The 20,292-nt window shown below is 32.1% G+C and overlaps 4 protein-coding genes, 1 long non-coding RNA gene and 1 other non-coding gene across 9 annotated transcripts in view; 1 reads left to right on the plus strand and 5 right to left on the minus strand.

The window, feature by feature from the left end:
- LOC108733980 overlaps positions 1-1,501 on the minus strand; it is a 78,381-nt gene extending 76,880 nt beyond the window's left edge. For both annotated transcript variants that reach the window (XR_003231216.1, XM_025975013.1), the window contains exon 1: positions 1,229-1,501. Coding sequence is in view for 1 of the 2 variants with exons in the window: in XM_025975013.1 (XP_025830798.1) it covers positions 1,229-1,340 (112 nt within the window). In the remaining variant the exon portion in view is untranslated. The remainder of the gene's footprint in view (positions 1-1,228) is intronic.
- A 4,004-nt stretch (positions 1,502-5,505) lies between these two features.
- LOC108733994 lies at positions 5,506-6,713 on the minus strand. Its single transcript, XR_001937311.1, has 3 exons — positions 6,227-6,713; positions 5,955-6,103; positions 5,506-5,722 (listed from the first exon to the last, which is right to left on the minus strand). It is a non-coding gene; the product is annotated as an uncharacterized LOC108733994 (long non-coding RNA).
- Positions 6,714-7,365: 652 nt separating this feature from the next.
- LOC108733991 (replication protein A 32 kDa subunit) lies at positions 7,366-11,739 on the plus strand. Of its 2 annotated transcripts, none has more exons than XM_025975016.1 (9): positions 7,366-7,463; positions 10,054-10,093; positions 10,145-10,233; positions 10,284-10,382; positions 10,435-10,548; positions 10,602-10,796; positions 10,855-11,066; positions 11,127-11,200; positions 11,641-11,739. In XM_025975016.1, exons 2-9 carry the CDS (start codon positions 10,087-10,089, stop codon positions 11,649-11,651), a joined length of 801 nt encoding a protein of 266 aa, XP_025830801.1. In that variant the 5' UTR covers positions 7,366-7,463; positions 10,054-10,086; the 3' UTR covers positions 11,652-11,739. The 2 variants fall into 2 exon arrangements, with proteins under 2 accessions (XP_025830801.1, XP_025830799.1); XM_025975014.1 differs by having other exon boundaries at positions 7,367-7,463; positions 10,054-10,096.
- Positions 10,901-13,087, minus strand: LOC108733992 (DNA-directed RNA polymerase III subunit RPC7-like). Of its 2 annotated transcripts, XM_025975018.1 has the most exons (5): positions 12,926-13,087; positions 12,574-12,812; positions 12,264-12,517; positions 11,802-12,024; positions 10,901-10,966 (listed from the first exon to the last, which is right to left on the minus strand). In XM_025975018.1, the coding sequence occupies exons 2-4, from the start codon at positions 12,724-12,726 to the stop codon at positions 11,808-11,810; spliced, it is 624 nt and encodes a 207-aa protein (XP_025830803.1). In that variant the 5' UTR covers positions 12,727-12,812; positions 12,926-13,087; the 3' UTR covers positions 10,901-10,966; positions 11,802-11,807. The 2 variants fall into 2 exon arrangements, with proteins under 2 accessions (XP_025830803.1, XP_025830802.1); XM_025975017.1 differs by lacking the exon at positions 10,901-10,966 and having other exon boundaries at positions 11,691-12,024.
- Positions 13,088-14,399: 1,312 nt separating this feature from the next.
- On the minus strand, positions 14,400-14,471 carry Trnad-guc. Its single transcript has one exon. It is a non-coding gene; the product is annotated as a tRNA-Asp (tRNA).
- A 579-nt stretch (positions 14,472-15,050) lies between these two features.
- LOC108733981 (U-actitoxin-Avd3q) lies at positions 15,051-15,944 on the minus strand. The gene is made up of 2 exons (XM_018465349.2): positions 15,509-15,944; positions 15,051-15,390 (listed from the first exon to the last, which is right to left on the minus strand). The coding sequence occupies exons 1-2, from the start codon at positions 15,711-15,713 to the stop codon at positions 15,377-15,379; spliced, it is 219 nt and encodes a 72-aa protein (XP_018320851.1). The 5' UTR covers positions 15,714-15,944; the 3' UTR covers positions 15,051-15,376.
- Between the last annotated feature and the right edge of the window lie 4,348 nt (positions 15,945-20,292).

The raw sequence follows: 20,292 nt of genomic DNA on the forward strand, positions 1-20,292 counted from the left end.
CGGAAATTAAAAGAAAAGTGGTGCGCAATTTTTCTCAGTATTAAGGAATTCAATCAAGGCTTTAAAAATGTAAAAGATCGTTTAAATTGCCACTTTTTTTCTTCCAAGAAAGTCCCATTTATTTTTTATGACTACTACATTTTATTATTCACGACAGAGCTTCACAATCTCTTGTGAATCACTGCCCCCTTTACAAGAGAGTAAAATTCGGTTAATTTTATTTGAAATAGTAAAATATTGTTGCATATTATCTGGGGGTATCTAATATATCTGTTTATTTGTAAAAAAAAAGGCGAGGGGGGCAAATCAGGGTACCTAAGAAAAACATTTCAATTGTTCGGTAAAAAAAAATATTATATTGGCTTTCTAAATACGTCGCACATTTGCATATGGACCCGCTACCGCTTCCCAATGGAAGGATCTAGCGTCAATTAATTAATAATTTTTATTAGCATACGATGTGTAAAACTCACTTTGTTTTTAACGTTTGCGACTTTTGTATCAATTAAAGTTGGTTTTTGTCTGATAAAAAAACGATTTTGTATTATGCCACACATGGTTTTCAGTTAATTAATACATAGTTTATTATTAATGTCTTCATATTATAGCTAACACCCCAATTTGTTTAAGATATATTGCACACTACATATTTTTCTTGATAAAATAATGACGTCATGTAGCGCTCATGAGAAAAGTCCATTTGTTTAAAGAAAGGTACTATTCTATCACTTTAAAATTTAAAATATTTCTTTGTACATTACATTATCATTAAACTTCTTTTTACAACATAGAAAAATATTTTTATCAAATGAATTGTTTCATAAAATTACTAATGACATTATTACGTATGGGCAAAAGCAAAGTGAAGGTATAGTTTGCAGAAATATATGTTTATTTCATACAGACATTTAATCGAGTAAGTTTTCTCTTTTTTTTTTTCGGGCGATTTAGAAAGATCACAAAGAAACGAAAATTAACAAAACTTCTGTACTTTTTTTTGGTATATTTTCTAGCATTTAAGCTTCTATAATTTTAGGTGTAGGTAGTGTATGAGTTATGTGTACTTGGACTAATATCATAGGGACTGCAGGTTTAAATGTTGCTGTTCGTTTGATGTTGGTAACGATAAGCGATGCGGAAAAATTAACGAGGAAACTGCCAAGTTTCATAAATTTTGTGAATGAAACTCCCCGTCAATTCATTAAACTGAGCAATCTGGTTTACTCACGGTTGTCATGGAGCGGGTTATGGTCGGTCAAGATCGTCGACGAAGAGACCGTTAGGGGTGGTTGAGACGCCGGTTTGTGTCCAGAAGATCGCGACATGCACAACGTGAACATATCGTCCGATTAGTTTCTAAATAAAAACACTGGCAGCAAATTCAGCGGCCTCTTTATTCGGCCGATTTCAAAATAAAATGCTGGATTGTTACCTATCTTACTCTAAATGTTTTTTTTATTTGTTTTGACGATGATCGTGTAACAGAACCGACGACAGCGCGCTATCAAATCCGACGCCCGACTGTGACTACTTGCGTCTGCTCCACCACGTTGTTCTGGGAGCAGCGCACCGGCGACGGCATCGAAAGGGGTTGTTCGTTCGTGGATTTGTGTGAAAACGCGACGCAAAAGACAAACGATCGCGACGGCGCCAGTAGTGGACCACGGTTACAATTGCAAATGAAATCCTCCAATTATTGGATTCTTTCAAACGAAATCCACCGATTATCTCAAGCTCTTACCCCCGAAGACTGCATATGGTGTAGTTCTAAAGGGTATTTTCGGTCATCAACCTTATTCAAAATCTATTATNAACATAATTACATAATCAAGAAATTAATTAACAGTTTATAGAGTAAAAAGAAAAATACCTGTAAGAGAAAGAAAACAAATCACATACATAATATATACAACGTATTTTATTAATAACAGTTTCTAAAGTGAACACAATTACAAAAATAGAAAAATAATTAACAGTTTATAGAGTAAAAAGAAAAATACCTGTAAGAGAAAGAAAACAAACCACATATGTTCACATATGTAATAAAAAGTCTTATATTACTTACAAACTGTTATATTACCATTTAAACGCAAGATTAAGGAGAAAAAAGTCCCCCTAACCCTCTGTGGCCTCCACATCTCCCCTTATAGCCACCCTATCCACCCAAATTAATTTTAATTGTGACAGCGTTAACAAATATTTAATTTAACTTTAACATTTATGGCAAAAGATCAATTTAGAAACATTTCAACAATCATTCTAAGTTACAATTACATAATATAACAGTTCATAAAGTAATAAGCAAAATACCTGTAAGAGAAAGACAAGAAAACACATGAAATTTCAAAGAAAATACAATAAAAAGCAAACAATACGATATCTTCAGTCTTCTTCGGTTACCTGAAAGCGAATAGTGCAATTACAAGGACTAACGACAAATACTAATAGCTTTGGTAGAGAAGNAATGAATTGTTTCATAAAATTACTAATGACATTATTACGTATGGGCAAAAGCAAAGTGAAGGTATAGTTTGCAGAAATATATGTTTATTTCATACAGACATTTAATCGAGTAAGTTTTCTCTTTTTTTTTTTCGGGCGATTTAGAAAGATCACAAAGAAACGAAAATTAACAAAACTTCTGTACTTTTTTTTGGTATATTTTCTAGCATTTAAGCTTCTATAATTTTAGGTGTAGGTAGTGTATGAGTTATGTGTACTTGGACTAATATCATAGGGACTGCAGGTTTAAATGTTGCTGTTCGTTTGATGTTGGTAACGATAAGCGATGCGGAAAAATTAACGAGGAAACTGCCAAGTTTCATAAATTTTGTGAATGAAACTCCCCGTCAATTCATTAAACTGAGCAATCTGGTTTACTCACGGTTGTCATGGAGCGGGTTATGGTCGGTCAAGATCGTCGACGAAGAGACCGTTAGGGGTGGTTGAGACGCCGGTTTGTGTCCAGAAGATCGCGACATGCACAACGTGAACATATCGTCCGATTAGTTTCTAAATAAAAACACTGGCAGCAAATTCAGCGGCCTCTTTATTCGGCCGATTTCAAAATAAAATGCTGGATTGTTACCTATCTTACTCTAAATGTTTTTTTTATTTGTTTTGACGATGATCGTGTAACAGAACCGACGACAGCGCGCTATCAAATCCGACGCCCGACTGTGACTACTTGCGTCTGCTCCACCACGTTGTTCTGGGAGCAGCGCACCGGCGACGGCATCGAAAGGGGTTGTTCGTTCGTGGATTTGTGTGAAAACGCGACGCAAAAGACAAACGATCGCGACGGCGCCAGTAGTGGACCACGGTTACAATTGCAAATGAAATCCTCCAATTATTGGATTCTTTCAAACGAAATCCACCGATTATCTCAAGCTCTTACCCCCGAAGACTGCATATGGTGTAGTTCTAAAGGGTATTTTCGGTCATCAACCTTATTCAAAATCTATTATTCATCTCTAGAAACAAGACGGTGCATCGTTAACCCTATATATATCTAAACATATAAGTAAAAATGTAGTGTCCATCTACAATATTGAAATAAGTGCCCTTACTGCATACTGTTAAAATACGAGCAACAGAATTTTTTGGCAAAATTAATGAATTTATGCACTTTTATGTCTTTTGATTTACTGAACTTTCTAAGAGAAGTTTACATATTCCGCAATCTATGAGCGGAGCAGATTAAAGAAAAAAGTGAGGATTAATATGGAAATCGAAAAAAAAAGGATTTTATGCGTCATCATCATCATAAGGCCGTCAGTCCGAAAACTGATTTGAAACGCACTTCCACTCTTTTCTATCCTAATCTTCGCATTTTTCTAAAAATTAGAACTTTCCAGATCCTTAACTATTTGTGAACAGTAATCTAATCTAGGTCTCCTCTTAATAGGTTCCAATATGACATACCTGAGAAGATGTCCTATTTCTTATTGACTTTCATAGTGCCCTCCGTTCTCTTACTCTTCCTAATATATCCTTAATTCTTTCTTACCTTTTCTATCCATGGTATCCTCATAATTCTCCTTTAACAACCACGTTTTTCGAACGCTTTTAAACTTTACTTTTCCGCTACGCCCACTGTTCACGTTTCGCATCCCTACAGAGCCGTGCTCCAGACATACACCTTTACCAATCTTTTTCAGATGACTATACTCTGTGCTTCTGTCTTCTGGTTGACATCTACTGCTCCTTCCATCCTGAATTATCTGACTTCCCAGATACCGAAAATAAACCATTTGTTCTGATTTTTCGTATAATTTTTATGTAATGAAAAGTAAAATTAATACTAAATCGGTTTTAAATCAGGTAATAAATGCACACAATTTTTGACACTTTAGGTTCGGTGTACACTATGAACCGCTCTCGATACGTTCTCGGTTCGCTTTCGATCGAAAACATCCGAGAGCGTATAGAGATCGGTTCTATTGTGGGAATCAGGCCTTAAAGTTTCAAACAATCACGAACATAAAATTGTTACAGTTGGAACAATTTATAGTTGTTCGAATAAGTGCAGATCTGCCCGATGCAACACCTTTTTTTTTACTTTTTGAGAGATACATATTTATAAGTCTCATATTTTTACTACTAAAATATTTTCTTTGCAAACTCTGTCGTCTTTATGAGATACATCTTTTGAAAGTTCTGTTCAAATTTTCTTATTTTTAATTTTTTTAACTGAACATACTTATATTCGGAATTCACTACCGTGACATTAACCTAGTAGTTATATCATCTCATTTAAAACTTGAACGAGTGCCATTCCTTAATCTCGTTCTTCTTTCGCATTACGACGTCCCATTAGATGAATCGTTTTAGATTTCCTTCGGTTCTTTTCTAAATAAATTCTCTTTTCCTGGTAAGTACTTTCGTTTTGAGTATGAATCTGCATTAAAATGCAATATTTTATTTAGGAGTCATATAATAAACTAAATACTATAGTTTTTCATAAGTAGGACATTTTTATTCGTACATTTTACTTATATATTAAAGTGATATTTACAATTTATTTCACTATCCCGTTGCTTCGTAAGCGAAAATTATACAAATTACAATTTGGACCCGAATTTGTAAAAATAAAATCCCAGCAGAAACAAATTTACTAGGTACTTTAGTTGATATTAAGTACAAATTTAATTGTAATAATTAAGAAACTTGAAATAATTAAAAAANTACACTATTAATTAAGGAAGGAACTAAACACTCCTAAAAATAAACTACAAAAAGCAAGTAAAGTAGCTGAATTATAATAAAATGACTACAACTGTCATTTCACACCATGACCATAGATCCTGCATGACATAAATAAAGACAATCGTAGATGTACGATGTCAATTTATGATGTGCACAATAGATATTTAAAGAAATGAAATACCGTAGATACACGTAAAGGTAACTGAAATTGTGAACAAAAGATAATTGGTAAGACAGATAACCCATAAGTTCAATATTGAGCAACTAATAATTATAAATGGCATGCATTCTCACCTTAATTAACTGCAGAAAGTAGCTTTTTAAGGTCGAATGAACAAGCAAAATCCAGGAGGAATACCACTCCAGACAACTTGTTGTTTCAGTCGTTTCCAAATTAATTTCCGGATGCCTCCCCCTCAAAGGTTCAAAATTATGTTGAAAGAGTATGACATCATAAGCTTTAGCTCTTTCAGTACCATCGAAACTAGCTGTAATTCCTTCTCATTTGGACAATCTATAGAAACGGACAAGAAAACGTGGTTAATTACAACTTTTAAAGCAAGTAAATGTGGTGTTAAAGTTAGAAGCTAACTTTCGCACTGACAGAAAGGCCAGTTCCACATTTTGCTTCTGCCACTTCTAAAATGTTGTTTAAAAGTTGTCTGATGAAAGTAAGTTACAAATGCCTCAGAAATTGAAGTTTCTGGGACCTAGATTAATATTTTTAATTGATATAGTTTACTCACCAGTTCATTCGTTATAAATCCTTCCTTCAGCAATGCCACACTGTATCCACTTTTGTGCTTCTTTTTAGGACAGCTACTTTCTGGATCGAATGAAAACTGACACAACCAAGGCACTGTAAATTAATGCCATCCAGGGTTTTTTAATGTTCCTGTGAAATGAAATCTTATGAATATTCAGATATAATTAATTTAGCCTCTTTAGTAAATAACGTGCATGACACAATACTAAAGTTAATATCAAATAAATAACTAATTATGACATGTAAGCTCACTGTAGTTAGTAAGAGGATCCTCCATAATGTAACGAACACCATGGCTGACAAATTGCTTGTTGAGTTGCATCAAAATGACCACCCTTCCTTTTCATTCTTATTTATCATCAATCTGTAAAAATAGAGAAGAAAAACGAATAAACTAAATTATTAAACAATTATAAACATAAAATACAACGAAAATAGCCACCGAAAAGCGAACAAAATTGCAAAATTTTAAAAATGGTGACGTAACGTCGTTTTTAATACAAGATAGGCAAGATATTATCTATGGGCAAGATCAAGGATCGGACATTGAAGTGGAGGGGAACACTCTGTAGTCTAGTTCAATGGGATCGGAACAATATCGAGATCTATAAAATTCATAGATTCATAAACAATTGACAATTTATAATGTTGATATACAGGTAATGTGAAGGAATAACCAAATCACCAGGTCAACATTAACCGTTTTACGTTTAAATTAAACATCAACATTGTTGTAATTTAAAACTTAAAATAAAAATTCTTTACGTCTATTTTTAATGTAAGAAGTCTTCCTCACTTTTATTCAATTTTTGATCGATTTTCTCTTTGAATTTTTGTTCTCTATAAATTGTCATGATAGAATCAACAATTGTAGTTACGCTATAAACGCCAATTGGGTCTTTTCAAGTAAAATGTACAGAAACTGAAGTCTCAATACATAAAATTCTACAAACTAGTGGATGGTTCGATATTCTATTACAAAAAGAATATTATGTTACGTATGCCACTCCACGCACAATGTTTTAGTTAGTTTTCTCTTGCGAAAATTGGCAACAAAATTATAACATGCTATTTATATTAGTTGTACTATATTTTCTCACCTTGATTAGTTGCAAAATGTAACGTTTCAAAGTTCACATGTGCGAAAGGCAAATCAATCTGTAGAAAGGAATAAGAAAAAAAATTAACTACAGTAATACATAATAAAAAAAATAAATAAAATATAAGCATTCACTGAAAATCCACCATAACTCCAAATCAAACGCCAAAATATACTATGCCATCCTGTGATATATATACATACATCATGATGCTATTGCATGTCTGACTGTACACGAGACACTTCCTAATAGATAAAGAAAATGTTATAATTAACCTAACTAATCGAAATTTTGGCGGATTTTTTTATGTTGTTTTTTAATGTCTTTCATTCGGTTTGATTAAAAAGCGAGTGGGTATCATAAGTAGTTCTATGTATTTTATAATATAGGATTTATCGCTAATNCGTAAATAAGCCATTATTTCTCGTAAAAAGTAAAGGATAAAAAATGGTTATTATGGGTTATCTCTAAGAGATAGACATATACCATCACGGACATTTTTGTAGACCTTTTTAAACTGTACAATACTGTCGTATATTATTTTGATCTATCTCGTAGGGTTCAGCCAGCGTTTGTAATGTAAGTGCAAAAAATATGTTTATTTTCGACATCACATCAGAAACCTCTAAAATTATCAGTGTTTTTCTACTACATTATGCATGTATTATACACATAAACCTTCTTCTTGAATTACTTTATCTATTTAAAAAAACCGCATTAAAATCGGTTGCGTAGTTTTAAAGATCTAAGCATACATAGGGACAGACAGCGTGGGAAATGCGTTGCATGATTTCGTTACATAGCAACTCTCATGAAACGAACTTACCCTACCGTGCGTAAAGAAGTTTCACTTCAAAAACATGTCGAAATTGAGATTTTTACAAGTTATCTAATAAATTCTACTATTTTTACGGATAATTCGGATAGCTAGGATCCCCTTATAGATTTTGACGATCAGTATGACGGACATAGAGCTAGACAAATTTGAAATTCGAGAATTTTCCTGACTTTATAACATAAGATCTTCCACTAGTTCAAGTTTGATAGTCCTTGTTCAACAAAGTTTTGATGATCAGTGGAACTTTTGACGGATTTCAAATCCTCGATTTTCAGATTTTTTTACTGAATTTATACCATGAGACCTTCCTCTGCTCAAAATTTAATAGCTCAACTAATAGAATCAGTAATACTTTAGGAGGACAAGCAGACAGACAAACAGGCCGACATACAATGTGAGCCCTGCAAGGGTTCTGCTATTTTTTTGATTAGAAGTACAGAATTTTAACGAAGCAATTAATAAGGAACATAAATGTAATAATAATGTTTCTTTATTTAAATAATGAATGCCCCGTAAATTGTTAACTTTTTAACTGCACGGGGATCCAAAAAAGCTATTTTAAATTTAATATAAGTCTCCGAAAGGCTATCGGTTAATTGATACTCATAATTAGTTTCATGTTCGCCACATCCACAAATTAAGGAATTCATAGGTACTTATTTACTCTAACAGCAGTTTATGCATAGTAGCAACGACTATACTTTTTTGAAGTGAAAATTCGTTTCATGCGAGTTACTGTGTAACGGAATCATGCAACGGATGTCCCCCCTCTACTTGGCCACGTAGTCAAATTCGTAGTGGGGATCGCTTGAGCCGTAAGCGCGCTTCAATGCAACGTTCGTTACATGCAATTGCGGCATGTATAGTGTAAAATTTAAATTCATAGTGCACAAATAATACCATTAAACCAATTCCTTAACCCCTATCCCGGTATGTTTGTGTGTTTTAAAAAGTTTCACTTCAGTAGCGTGTTGTATAATTACACGTTGTATTAATTTTAAAGTTTATATAACCTACACACTCTTTGCATTTCTAAAGTTTAAGTTTTAAGAAATGAAACGTAAAATTCTAATATACCTACCTATGACAGCAACACAACCACTTTCACAAGAAACAAATATAAAAACTCCTTCTTGGGAGGTAATGGCGTCGAAAAGACTACCTAATAAGGATTCTGTCTACACCAATTTTCAATTTTCTGGTACTGTTGAAGGCCACATAAAGTTGATAGCACACTCTGTATATTACTATTATAAATACACATTTCTACAGTTTTATGAATAATAACATAATCACGTTTCTCGACAAACATCATAAAATTTTTATATTGTAGTTGAAATTCATTGAAACGCAAAATTTAACTTTTTATTACTTACTCTATATTTTTAGCAAGAATGTGGGTAAACGTTCTCAGAACATTTTTCTTACGTTTTATTAAGACGCGAAAAAGTTTGGGTACTTATTCAGTTTTACTGGAGTTGTTTGAAAAAGCATCCTTACTGAGCGATATGGAAGCTACCAAGTGTAACAAACTGCGTAAGTTATAAGTGTCATTTCTTTTCCTGAAAGATTCAAAGATAACAGGGAAAATAAAGATTTATAGTTGATCGTAAACAAACCGTTTGACAAATAACTTAAAACATACAATACATATTTTTATTCTTATTATTGAAACAAAAACAGGTGGTTTCATCTACATTATTGCCCAAAGTCAGTGGAGTGACTACTTGTGACAATATTTATTCTTTTAATTGGAAAAATTATTTTAAATGTAAAATGCAGAGAGAATGTTATCTGAGTTAATTATTTTTACAGATTGATGATAAACAAGGATGAAAAAGCAAGTTATCTGCTATGGTTCGTTTCATTTTAGAGGATCTTCTAATTAATTACGGTGAGCATACATGGCATAATTAGTATATTTATTTGATATTAACTTTAGTATTGTGTCATGCACGTTATTTACCAAGGAGGCTAATTAATTATATCTGAATACTTATAAGATTTCATTTCACAGGAACATTAANTTCAACTTCGTCATGAAAAATTGACATGTTTAAAATGATGCAAGTTCATATTTATATTTTCTAAAAACGGGGCGAAAACCCACAAAAACTCTGTTTATGTATTTTATAATATAGGATTTATCGCTAATAATTGTTAACTGTTTTAAAATGATGCGTGGTTAGTTATTTTATTAAAATCTTTCTATGTTTAACAATTAATTTTTAGGAGATACTAGTAATACTACTGCAGATAATTTTTTTGATACTCCTAATCACTTCGATTCCCCTGCTCAAGGCAAAAATGGGAAATCATTGGTAAATAGTTTCATTTTAGGAAAAAATTTTTTTTAATAAGTAGTTTATAGGGAGCTCGTAGACTTCAAAATACCGTTCCTGTATGTATACGACAGATTTTGGATCAGCCAGGCGAAGAGTTTAAACTTTTCGGAATGTCTGCACAAATTGTAAAAAAGAATTACTAATTATTTCTATTATAAATGTAAATTCTTTTTTTAGCTTTGTGTAGTAGGTATATTGAAAGAATTTGAAGTGCAAGCCACTAAAGCAACCTATGAAATTGAAGATCATACAGGAAATATTTCTGCAATTTGGTGGTTAGAAAATGATGCAGTAAGTTTAGAATTAGTTTTAAGTTGTTATATTTTTATCATACGATTTTTTAGAATTCTACACCAAATTTACCAGCAGTTAAAGAAGGGTGTTACGTAAAAGTTTTTGGCTCCTTAAAAAATCGAGATGGTATGAAAAGCTTGATGGTTCTTCGTATGTTTCCTTTGGATACCATCAATGAAATAACAACTCATCTCTTAGAAGTTATAGGTGCACGTTTAGAAGCAGAAGTTGGTGGAAAAGCAAATGTAAGAACCAACTTAGTGGTATGGCTGCAACTTTTTTTTTTTAAATTTTCAATTGTAGACCTTGGCAAGAATAAATGCCAATAATCCAGGTGCAGAATTAGCAAATTCAATGGCTTTTATAAATGATGTTGATATGCTTCCAAAGGCAGTTGGATTGACAGCACTACAAACTAAAATATTTAATATTATAATACCAGTTACAGCAGCTCAGGGAATTTCTCGTGATGCAGTTCTAATGAAATTTCCTCCTAATCAACACAGGGATGTTAAGTAAGCTTATAGTCATCAATTATTTAGTTATATCATTCAAAATATGATTTATACTTTCAGTGATGCTTTGGACTTTCTCGTAAATGAGGGACATGCTTACTCTACTGTTGATAATGATCATTTCAAAATTACAGATCCATTTATTTGATATTAACTTTAGTATTGTGTCATGCACGTTATTTACTAAAGAGGCTAAATTAATTATATCTGAATACTCATAAGATTTCATTTCACAGGAACGTTAAAAAAAACCTGGATAGCATTCATTTACAGTGCCTTGGTTGTGTCAGTGTTCATTCGGTTCAGAAAGTAGCTGTCCTAACAAGAAGCACAAAAGTGCCTTTTTTCGATTGGGAACGGATGCAGTGTGGCATTGCTGAAGGAAAGATTTATGACGAACGAACTGGTAAGTAAACCATATCCATTAAAAATATTAATCCTGGCCCCAGAAACTTCANATTATTTAGTTATATCATTCAAAATATGATTTATACTTTCAGTGATGCTTTGGACTTTCTCGTAAATGAGGGACATGCTTACTCTACTGTTGATAATGATCATTTCAAAATTACAGATCCCATGTAGGAAGATAACTAATTTTTGTTGTGTTAAAGATAGACCGAATTGAGATTTAAGTTTTTACTGGTCTTTACAAAATATATTATTTAATGAATTCAAGTCTATAATTTTACTTTTCAACGGTTTAGGTGCACATATGAAATTAGTTATAATTACTCAGAATCAATAAATAGGACCTTCATCTAAATTGTCATCCTCATCCTCATAGCCTTCCCCATTATCAAAATAGTTGTTAGCATAATCTGTACCTTCATCCATTTCTTCATCTTCATCCTCCTCTATGATTTCCTCCTTATCGTCTTCATTTTCTTCTTCAGCCTCTTTATTGACTTCATCCAATTTTTCAGAGTTTTCTTCTATCCTTTCAAGTTGATTCAGCCTACAATCATGAATTTAATCAGTATAAAACAAGGTACTTAATGAATTTAGACACCTAATACATATAATATATATAATACATAATATAAACATAGTTGAACTGTTAAAATGAATAATTAAAATACATTTTGAAGTTGATCTTACCAGCAACTGATTAATACTGGCACATACATAAATATTAAATAAATTACGTGTTTTATACTTATGAATAATTGAAAATCAGTTATTATAGGTATTTACCTTGATGTAATGTCAACTTTTTTTTCCACAGTTTTTATTCTCTTCTTTGCAACTAATTTTGGTCTAAGTTCATGTGGATAAAAGTTCCAATTAAACTTTTCCTTGGTATTAGGTATTTGGGCAAGTAATTTATCTATCGCTTGCTCACTTTGCTTTAAATTTGGTTCACTGGGTTTTAAGTATGCTCCTGACATGTTCATTCGATCTATAAATCCTTGCTTCAAAATTAGTAAATAATCTGCTTCAATACACTCCTACAAAAAAGTAAAATTACTATTTACCTCTGATGCAATATTCATATGGCATTTACTGAAAGAGGTATTGGCTTTCTATTAATGGGTGGAAATAAAACAGGAGGTTCAGTTATGGGCACAGGTAAAGATTCTCCTGCAGTAACACCAATCACAGACAATTGTTCTTTAGTTAGAGAAGTTTTACCTCCTCTACCTCTACCTCTACTCATATTGACTACTCTCAAACTTTTAGCTTCTTAATATCTTCAGACACTTTTGTTGTTTCAGCCTCTGTTTGCTCTTGCAAAAAAGCATCCTGAAATAAGGATTGTATTAAAATTATAATATTAAAATAGTTATAATTTATTACAAGATCATAAATAATTTTAATCACTAAAGAACAACTAGGACATGCAGCTACTTCTTCACCTGCAAGTAGTTCCTCCTAAAATTCAAAATAATTTATGAATTAATTCTGTGTTTTTCAAGACATACACCTTTGATATTTGAAATCTGTCACCACAAGGGCATGGATAGTAGTATATCTCGTCTTCTTCGTCGTATTCGAAATCTTCGATTTCAACTTCGTCATGAAAAATTGACATGTTTAAAATGATGCAAGTTCATATTTATATTTTCTAAAAACGGGGCGAAAACCCACAAAAACTCTGTTCAGAAATGTGATATAAATAGGGTTATAGTGATAGAGAAGAGGTTGGAGTTATATTAGGATCATACTAGGATCATAGATAATTTTAGGATGTCAGGATTAGAAACATAGAGTATAGAAGAGCTTATCAACACAATCAGGGTTGCCAGATGCTTTTTTATTTTCTAGATTTCTTGCAGAAATTGTCCTAGATTTCCTTAACCTGACAACTACATTTATTAGTTACTAGGTTTTACCCGCGGCTTTGCTCGCGTTGATGTGCTAAATACGTGTCAAAGATCGATGACCACATAAAACTAATTTTTTTATCTCTGGAGAATAGATTTTTTTTGGTTAAAAGGCCGCATGTTCTTTTCTGTATGGAGTGTAGAGGTAAGGAGAATTATCTCACATGGGGAAAAGTTGAAAAAGTGTCCAGCTAAAAGCAGTAAATAACAGTCCAAAAACACTCCAAAATGGCGCTAGTGTAGGCAAAAGGTATAGTGATGAATGTAGCGGTTGTTGACGGATTGAAGTATGCCAAGTTAGAAAATTTAATATTTTTAGTGACTAGAATAGTTAGTGATAGTTCAGTATACCAACCCTCAACTGTTTACGTAGTTCAAAGTAATTTTGTCCTTGTTTACTTTTCTATCTTATTCTAATAACTTTTGGCCCTTTATTTGAAATTTACTCTGTTGCTAAAATGGCACTTTTTCACAACAGGGATAGTACTCCTTATCTCTACCCTTCATACTTTTCTGTATCCCTGACAATGAATTACCCCACCATTATTACCCTATGATTAATATACTCCATACTTTTGCTTAGTTCATCGGCATAGCTAAACTGACAGTGGATGTCGGCTAAATCCATTTTGCGAGGCCCTTTTCATATCTCCGTTAAGAAAAGTATCAATAATAAATTTAGCTCTACAAAACGTTACAATACTAGAGGTGTTAAGCACTAGTCCAGGGCCTGCACATGTCCCAGGTGTTTCCCTTGAGTTATTCTCTGTCCGTAAAAAAACTTCTCGATCAGTGTGGAACATGTTCGTGCGGAAGTGTGATCACCAATGCGGACTCTGCAGTGGTAGGTAAACAGAACATTTTTCGGGCACAAGATGTTATAAAATTAATAAGAAAATCTATCGTCTACTTTTAATTTTTTAGCTTGTTTCTTAAAATTAATTTATATGTAAATATTAAGGATAACTTAGATTTTGTATATTGGAATTGGGTAAAAAAAGATAAACTCCCCGGCCGGGAATCGAACCCGGGTCTCCCGCGTGACAGGCGGGGATACTAACCACTATACTACCGAGGACTTGATGTTGATGTGACTTACTATTATATACGACAATTTATGTCTTCATTTCTAACCAAATTAAAGTATTCTTCATTTATGGTCTAATTAGCCGATGTTTTAGCATAGTATCTAAAGAAAATACTTCCAAAATTTCAGATTCAAAAATCAAACCCACAGGTCTATTCTCAAATAAATAACGCGTAATTTTCAATGTTTACAAGAAAAGCATCATGGGAATATGGGGCCATTTGTCGAGACTCAATGCAGCTTGCATCATCTTATTAGATCCGTTTCAGGTTGGAAATTAGTTAAAACGGAGCTTTTATTATTTTTTGGGAGTTCCTATTCATAAAAAATAGTACAAAATTACTAAATAACCCGCAATTTTACAATATTATAAGATATACATAACTGGAATGAGGGGTCACTCGAGATTCAGAGTGCATCGTTTACGACACCATAGATTTGCCGCTGCCAATGTTTATTTAAATAATTTTAATTTAATTAATTTAATTTAAATATTTAATTTTCAGGAAAGTTAGATGTATTCTAACAAGTACATACGATTATCCATGACTTTCGGAACATTAAAAACAATTAACAATGTCAATTACCTTTATTACAAAACAAAACAATAAAATGATCACATTTTCACCTTAACTACATATGTCTGTACTTAATTAACACAAGTATTTTTTGCATAGGTAAGCACCTGGCAGTCTAAAGAATAATTAACAATGAGAATAAAAGATACTACTTTCTGTAAACCTAATGATAATTATCTTATTATGGTCATTTTAGGGTACAGCAAAAAGTTTTCTTTGTCAATTATATTAAAAAAAATACATACATATAAACTTTGGCGCTAATATTTATAAATAAACACATTCACAAAAATTTTAAATAATCAGTCGAGTTTTAGATTATGCTGAAACACCTAAAAATGAAAAAAATAATTTAACAATTTCTCAATTTTCCAAAAAAAAGAAAAAACTTGCTCGATAAAAACTATTTCGTTAATAAAGAATTAAAGAAAGAAAGAAAACAGCTCTTACCTTCACAACGTTTCATGCAATCCTCGTTTGTCATGAAATTATTAGCGTTACCGCCACAACCCCCGTAGTTGAATTCTACGCATTTTCTGGCTGCTGCATCATATCGCCAACGGGGTAACAATGCTCTACAAAATCCTTTTACTGGGGGCAATTTGCAGATTTCCTCCGGGTCCTCTTCTGCAATGTACAAGAAATTGTTAAACATTGTAGATAGCAAAGTGCTGTATGAAATAACAATTTTCAATTTTTCCTCATCTTTTCTTTAACTTAATAGATTATTATTGTATATAAAGGGTGTTCAGAAATTACTGAAGAATCCAAAAAGGTAAATGAATCTCATCTTAAAGTTTTACCGTAACTCTGTACTCAAAGGAGTTACCGTAGATCGTATTATCGATTAATGAACAATAATTTTGAAATTTCTTTCTTTTGTTTGTCAAATAATTTGTAATTAAATAGTCATGGTGACATTTCGGAAGATTTTTGAGATTCTTTACGTCTTTATCTTTAACCAATATTATAAATGCAAATGTCAGTTTGTTTGTAACGATTTCACGCCTTAACTGCTCAACCGATTATCATGAAATTTTGTTTACATATTGTCAGGGGTAATTAATAGAATATAACACATTAAACTTTCTCTTGAGAAGTCTATCATTAAATAATCTTTTTACATACGGTACACATTATGCATTTACGTTAAGGTCTTTTATTATAAACCTAATGTAACAATGTACAAAAATGGATAATTTTCAAATTTTAATTCTACTGACAAGATGATAAATTGAAAATGAGAAACAATATTTACAGTTATTAAAAAAAGTAATGTATTGTTCGATTATTATTACGTAAAAATGTATTTCTGTTTATTCTCAATGCTATCATTAGCTTGTAAAATTTACACTTGATTTAATCTCCTTGATTTCAACTTAATTTATAAAACTCCACACGTGTAGTATGATTTTATATTCAAACCCTTCATGTTAGTGTTGTTGTTCTACTATACATTTAAGAAACAACAATACCTGTATTAAGAACCCATACAATAATTTTTACTTCCGTAGTTCTTCAAGTTAATAGTCCTTACAACATCCTTTTTCAGTTCAGAAGGTAATAATATGGTACCAACATTTTCCAAAAAGTGTACATAAGCAATAAAAAACTTTTTAATGAATTAATTATGTATGTATGTATGTTAAATTTTCATAAAATGTTTAATGTTTCTCGAGAATATTAGTGTTAAAAATGCACATGTACTATACGACGTGTTAAATAAGCTCGAATAATTTCATTTTGAATTGTCTTGCAATTAATCTTGTACATTCCTAATGTACTTCATATTAGAAATAATTTAACGATAAATACTCGAGTAAAACTTTCAATAGGTACATCAACTAGGTATAAGGAAATTTTATTGTTAAATTTGAGTTGTTGTGTAATGATTTTACTTCAGTAGAGTATTAAATAGTAACAAAAAATTATCGTTTGTTAAATTGATTGCTTGGATAGCACCACATCCCTATGACTATTGACAAACTTCAATCTTTTTTTCACTGTTATAAAATTAATAAGAAAATCTATCGTCTACTTTTAATTNTGACAATGTGTCTACAAAATTTCATAATGATCGATTGAATAGTTAAGGCGTGAAATCGACCACTTTTGAAAATGTGTCCACAAAATTTCATGATGATTGATAGAGTAGTTAAGGCGTGAAATTACCACATTGAACTAATTTTTCTAACCTACGAGATCAGTATTCTTTTTGTGAATAAAAGGTACCCTATGTACTTTTGTACACCCCTGCCAATGTGTTCACAAAATTTCATGATGTTCGATTGAATAGTTAAACCGTGAAATCGATCATATAGAACTAATTTTTCTAACTCACGCGAACTGTACAGTATTTTTTTGTTGTGGATAAAACGTACCCTATGTATTTTTCTATACCCCTGACAATGTGTCCACAAAATTTCATGATGATTGAGAGAGTAGTTAAGGCGTGAAATTGACCACATTGAATTAATTTTTCTAACCTACGGGATCAGTATTCTTTTTGTGGATAAAAGGTACCCTATGTACTTTTGCACACCCCTGCTAATGTGTCCGAAAAATTTCATGATGTTCGATTGAATAGTTAAGCCGTGAAATCGATCATATTGAACTAATTTTTCTAACCCTCGGGAGCAGTATTTTTTTTGTGGATAAAAGGTACCTTATTACTTTTTCTGTACCCCTGACTATGTGTCTACAAAATAACAAACAAATAAACTCACATTCGCATTTATAATACTAGTTACAATTATCAGATTATCACTAAATATAGATACTTAAGCCAATTTAGGGAGGCCGAACTTGTAATGTCTATTTTATTATCCTTTTCGAAATTTTTAATATAAAATAGCCAATCGCCTAATTTTTTTCATTTGTTTTCTGATTCAATGCGTCTATTAGACAATGATCTAATTTTCTTTAATTAGTTTTACTATGCTTCCTAACTCTAAATTGCTTTCTCGTAATTGTACGGAATGACAAAGCGTGACAATTTGTTGGAAAGTACACATATTAGTCTTCATAATTCACGATTTTCAATTTCTGTATTTAACTAATCGTTAACAAGATCTTTTTTTTTGTGGGACGACGTCCTTGAAAGATCTATACGCATTACATGTATTTTTTGAGTAACTACACATTCTGGTTTCATTTTAATTTGTTTAAACAGTGTTATAACTACAGACGTAACCGTTAGAATTGTTCAACGGTTTTTTCATGCCATCACTCTTAAAACGACATTCATACATTCTGCTGTGTAACGGATTTATAAAGTAAATTGTGGAAAATACGCAATTTTTCATAACACAGTAAAATATGATATAAAAAGTTCATAATTTGTATATATGTATATTTCATTAACAAAATTAGCTGTTGTGTTGTTAAGTAATTATGAAATGGATATTCATTTTTGAGTAATTACAGAGAGTTACAGCACTTATTATAATCTTTCAAAAAACTAGTTTGGAATTTCCATTAAACGTCCTTATTACCACATTCATCATAAGGTGGTCAGTTCTAAGACTGGTTGGACACGCACCTTCACTCTTGCCTATCCTGAGCTATTCTTCGCATTTCCCTAAAACTAGAACAAACCACTATTTGTGAACAGTAATCTGATATAGGTTTACCTCCACTCCTCTTAACTCCTATTTCTACCTCTAATATGTCTCTGACTAGACCTTCATGCCTGAGAAGGTGCCCTACTATCCTATCTCACCTATTTCTTTTTAACTTCCATAGAGTCCTCTGTTCTCTTACTCTTTTTAATACCACTTCATTTTAACCTTCTCTATCCTCAGTATCCTCATTATTCGCCTGTAACACCACATTTCGAACGCTTCTAACCTTTTCTTTTCCGCCGCGTCCGCTGTCCATGTTTCGCACCCGTACAGCGCCGTGCTCCAAACATACACCTTTAACCACCTTTTTCGAATTTCTAAATTAACGGTTCGCGAGCATAGAAGTGGCTTCTTTTTACTGAAGGCGACTCGACCCTGCGCTATCCTCTCCTTCTGCTACTCCTTCCGTCTTAACTTATCTGACTTCCTAGATACCTAAAATCGACCACTTCTTCTAATTTTTCGTCTTCTATCTTTATATTTGCTCTTTCCCTACTTTTCCTTCCCTTGCATACCAGTATTTTTGTTTTACTTTTGTTTTCATACGTACTGTTTTGTCAATACCGCTTCCATTTTATTTAAAGCTATCTCTAATTCGTCCTTGCTAGATGCTAATATTGCTGTATCATCTGCTTGAAATTAAATTTTATGAACCCTTCAGATATGACGCCAGCTACAACATTTATAGGTGTGGCGCGTCCTCTATTTTCGTCGGAAATTTTAATAATCATATTCTATTGAAGTACAAAAAAACTCGAAGGCGTGAAATTACCACATTGAACTAATTTTTCTAACCTACGAGATCAGTATTCTTTTTGTGAATAAAAGGTACCCTATGTACTTTTGTACACCAATTAATTTAATTTAAATATTTAATTTTCAGGAAAGTTAGATGTATTCTAACAAGTACATACGATTATCCATGACTTTCGGAACATTAAAAACAATNACAGTAGGACCTTAATAACTTAAACCTCGATAACATAATAACCTCTATAAATTCATAAAATTTTGTGTTCCCTTCCCATCGGAGTCCAAAACCTCTATTACTTAAAATAAAAACCCACTATAACTTATACGAATAATTTGGGCATCGCACCTCAGTAAGCAGTGAAAAGTGGTTTGAATCGGGAGAAAGTTTTCTATGTAAAAGACCAAGAATTGCTGAATTTCCTAATTTAGAAAAATGCTTGTTTACATGGTTTAAACAGTGTAGAAATATGTAAAAACATTAGTGTTAGTGGACCTCTACTAAAAGAAAACGCTGAAGAGTTTGCCAAGTCACTGGAAATCCATAATTTTAAAGCTTAAACTTAAACCCTTAGTAAGTAAAAACCTCAATAACTCAAATTATTTTACGTTTCCCTTGGTCTTTATATTATCGACGTTCTACTGTATACCGCGAACTGAGTATTTATTTAGGCCAATATTCGAATTTGGCAAATGGATCTAACACTTAAATTACACCTTTATGTAAAATTTTAGTTATCTATAGGTTTAAGAGTTTAGTCTATGCATCAGTCAGTGAATATTTATGAATTTTGACAATTAAAGAAAGTTAAATAACGTGTTAACGTTTTCTTGTACATATTATATTCAAAGCAAAAATAA

Source organism: Agrilus planipennis, unplaced genomic scaffold, assembly GCF_000699045.2.
Source record: "Agrilus planipennis isolate EAB-ADULT unplaced genomic scaffold, Apla_2.0 scaffold36, whole genome shotgun sequence".
NCBI classification, from domain to species: Eukaryota; Metazoa; Arthropoda; class Insecta; order Coleoptera; family Buprestidae; genus Agrilus; species Agrilus planipennis.

Coding starts and splice junctions, on each gene's coding strand:
- LOC108733991 (XM_025975014.1), top strand. Junction 10,234..10,283: donor GCAAAAATGGGAAATCATTG/GTAAATAGTTTC, acceptor AGTAGTTTATAG/GGAGCTCGTAGACTTCAAAA. Junction 10,797..10,854: donor AAGTTGGTGGAAAAGCAAAT/GTAAGAACCAAC, acceptor TTTCAATTGTAG/ACCTTGGCAAGAATAAATGC.
- LOC108733992 (XM_025975018.1), bottom strand. CDS start 12,726: ATGAGTAGAGGTAGAGGTAGAGGAGGTAAAACTTCTCTAACTAAAGAA. Junction 12,518..12,573: donor GAAAGCCAATACCTCTTTCA/GTAAATGCCATA, acceptor ACTTTTTTGTAG/GAGTGTATTGAAGCAGATTA. Junction 12,025..12,263: donor AAAGTTGACATTACATCAAG/GTAAATACCTAT, acceptor TCATGATTGTAG/GCTGAATCAACTTGAAAGGA.
- LOC108733981 (XM_018465349.2), bottom strand. CDS start 15,713: ATGTTTAACAATTTCTTGTACATTGCAGAAGAGGACCCGGAGGAAATC.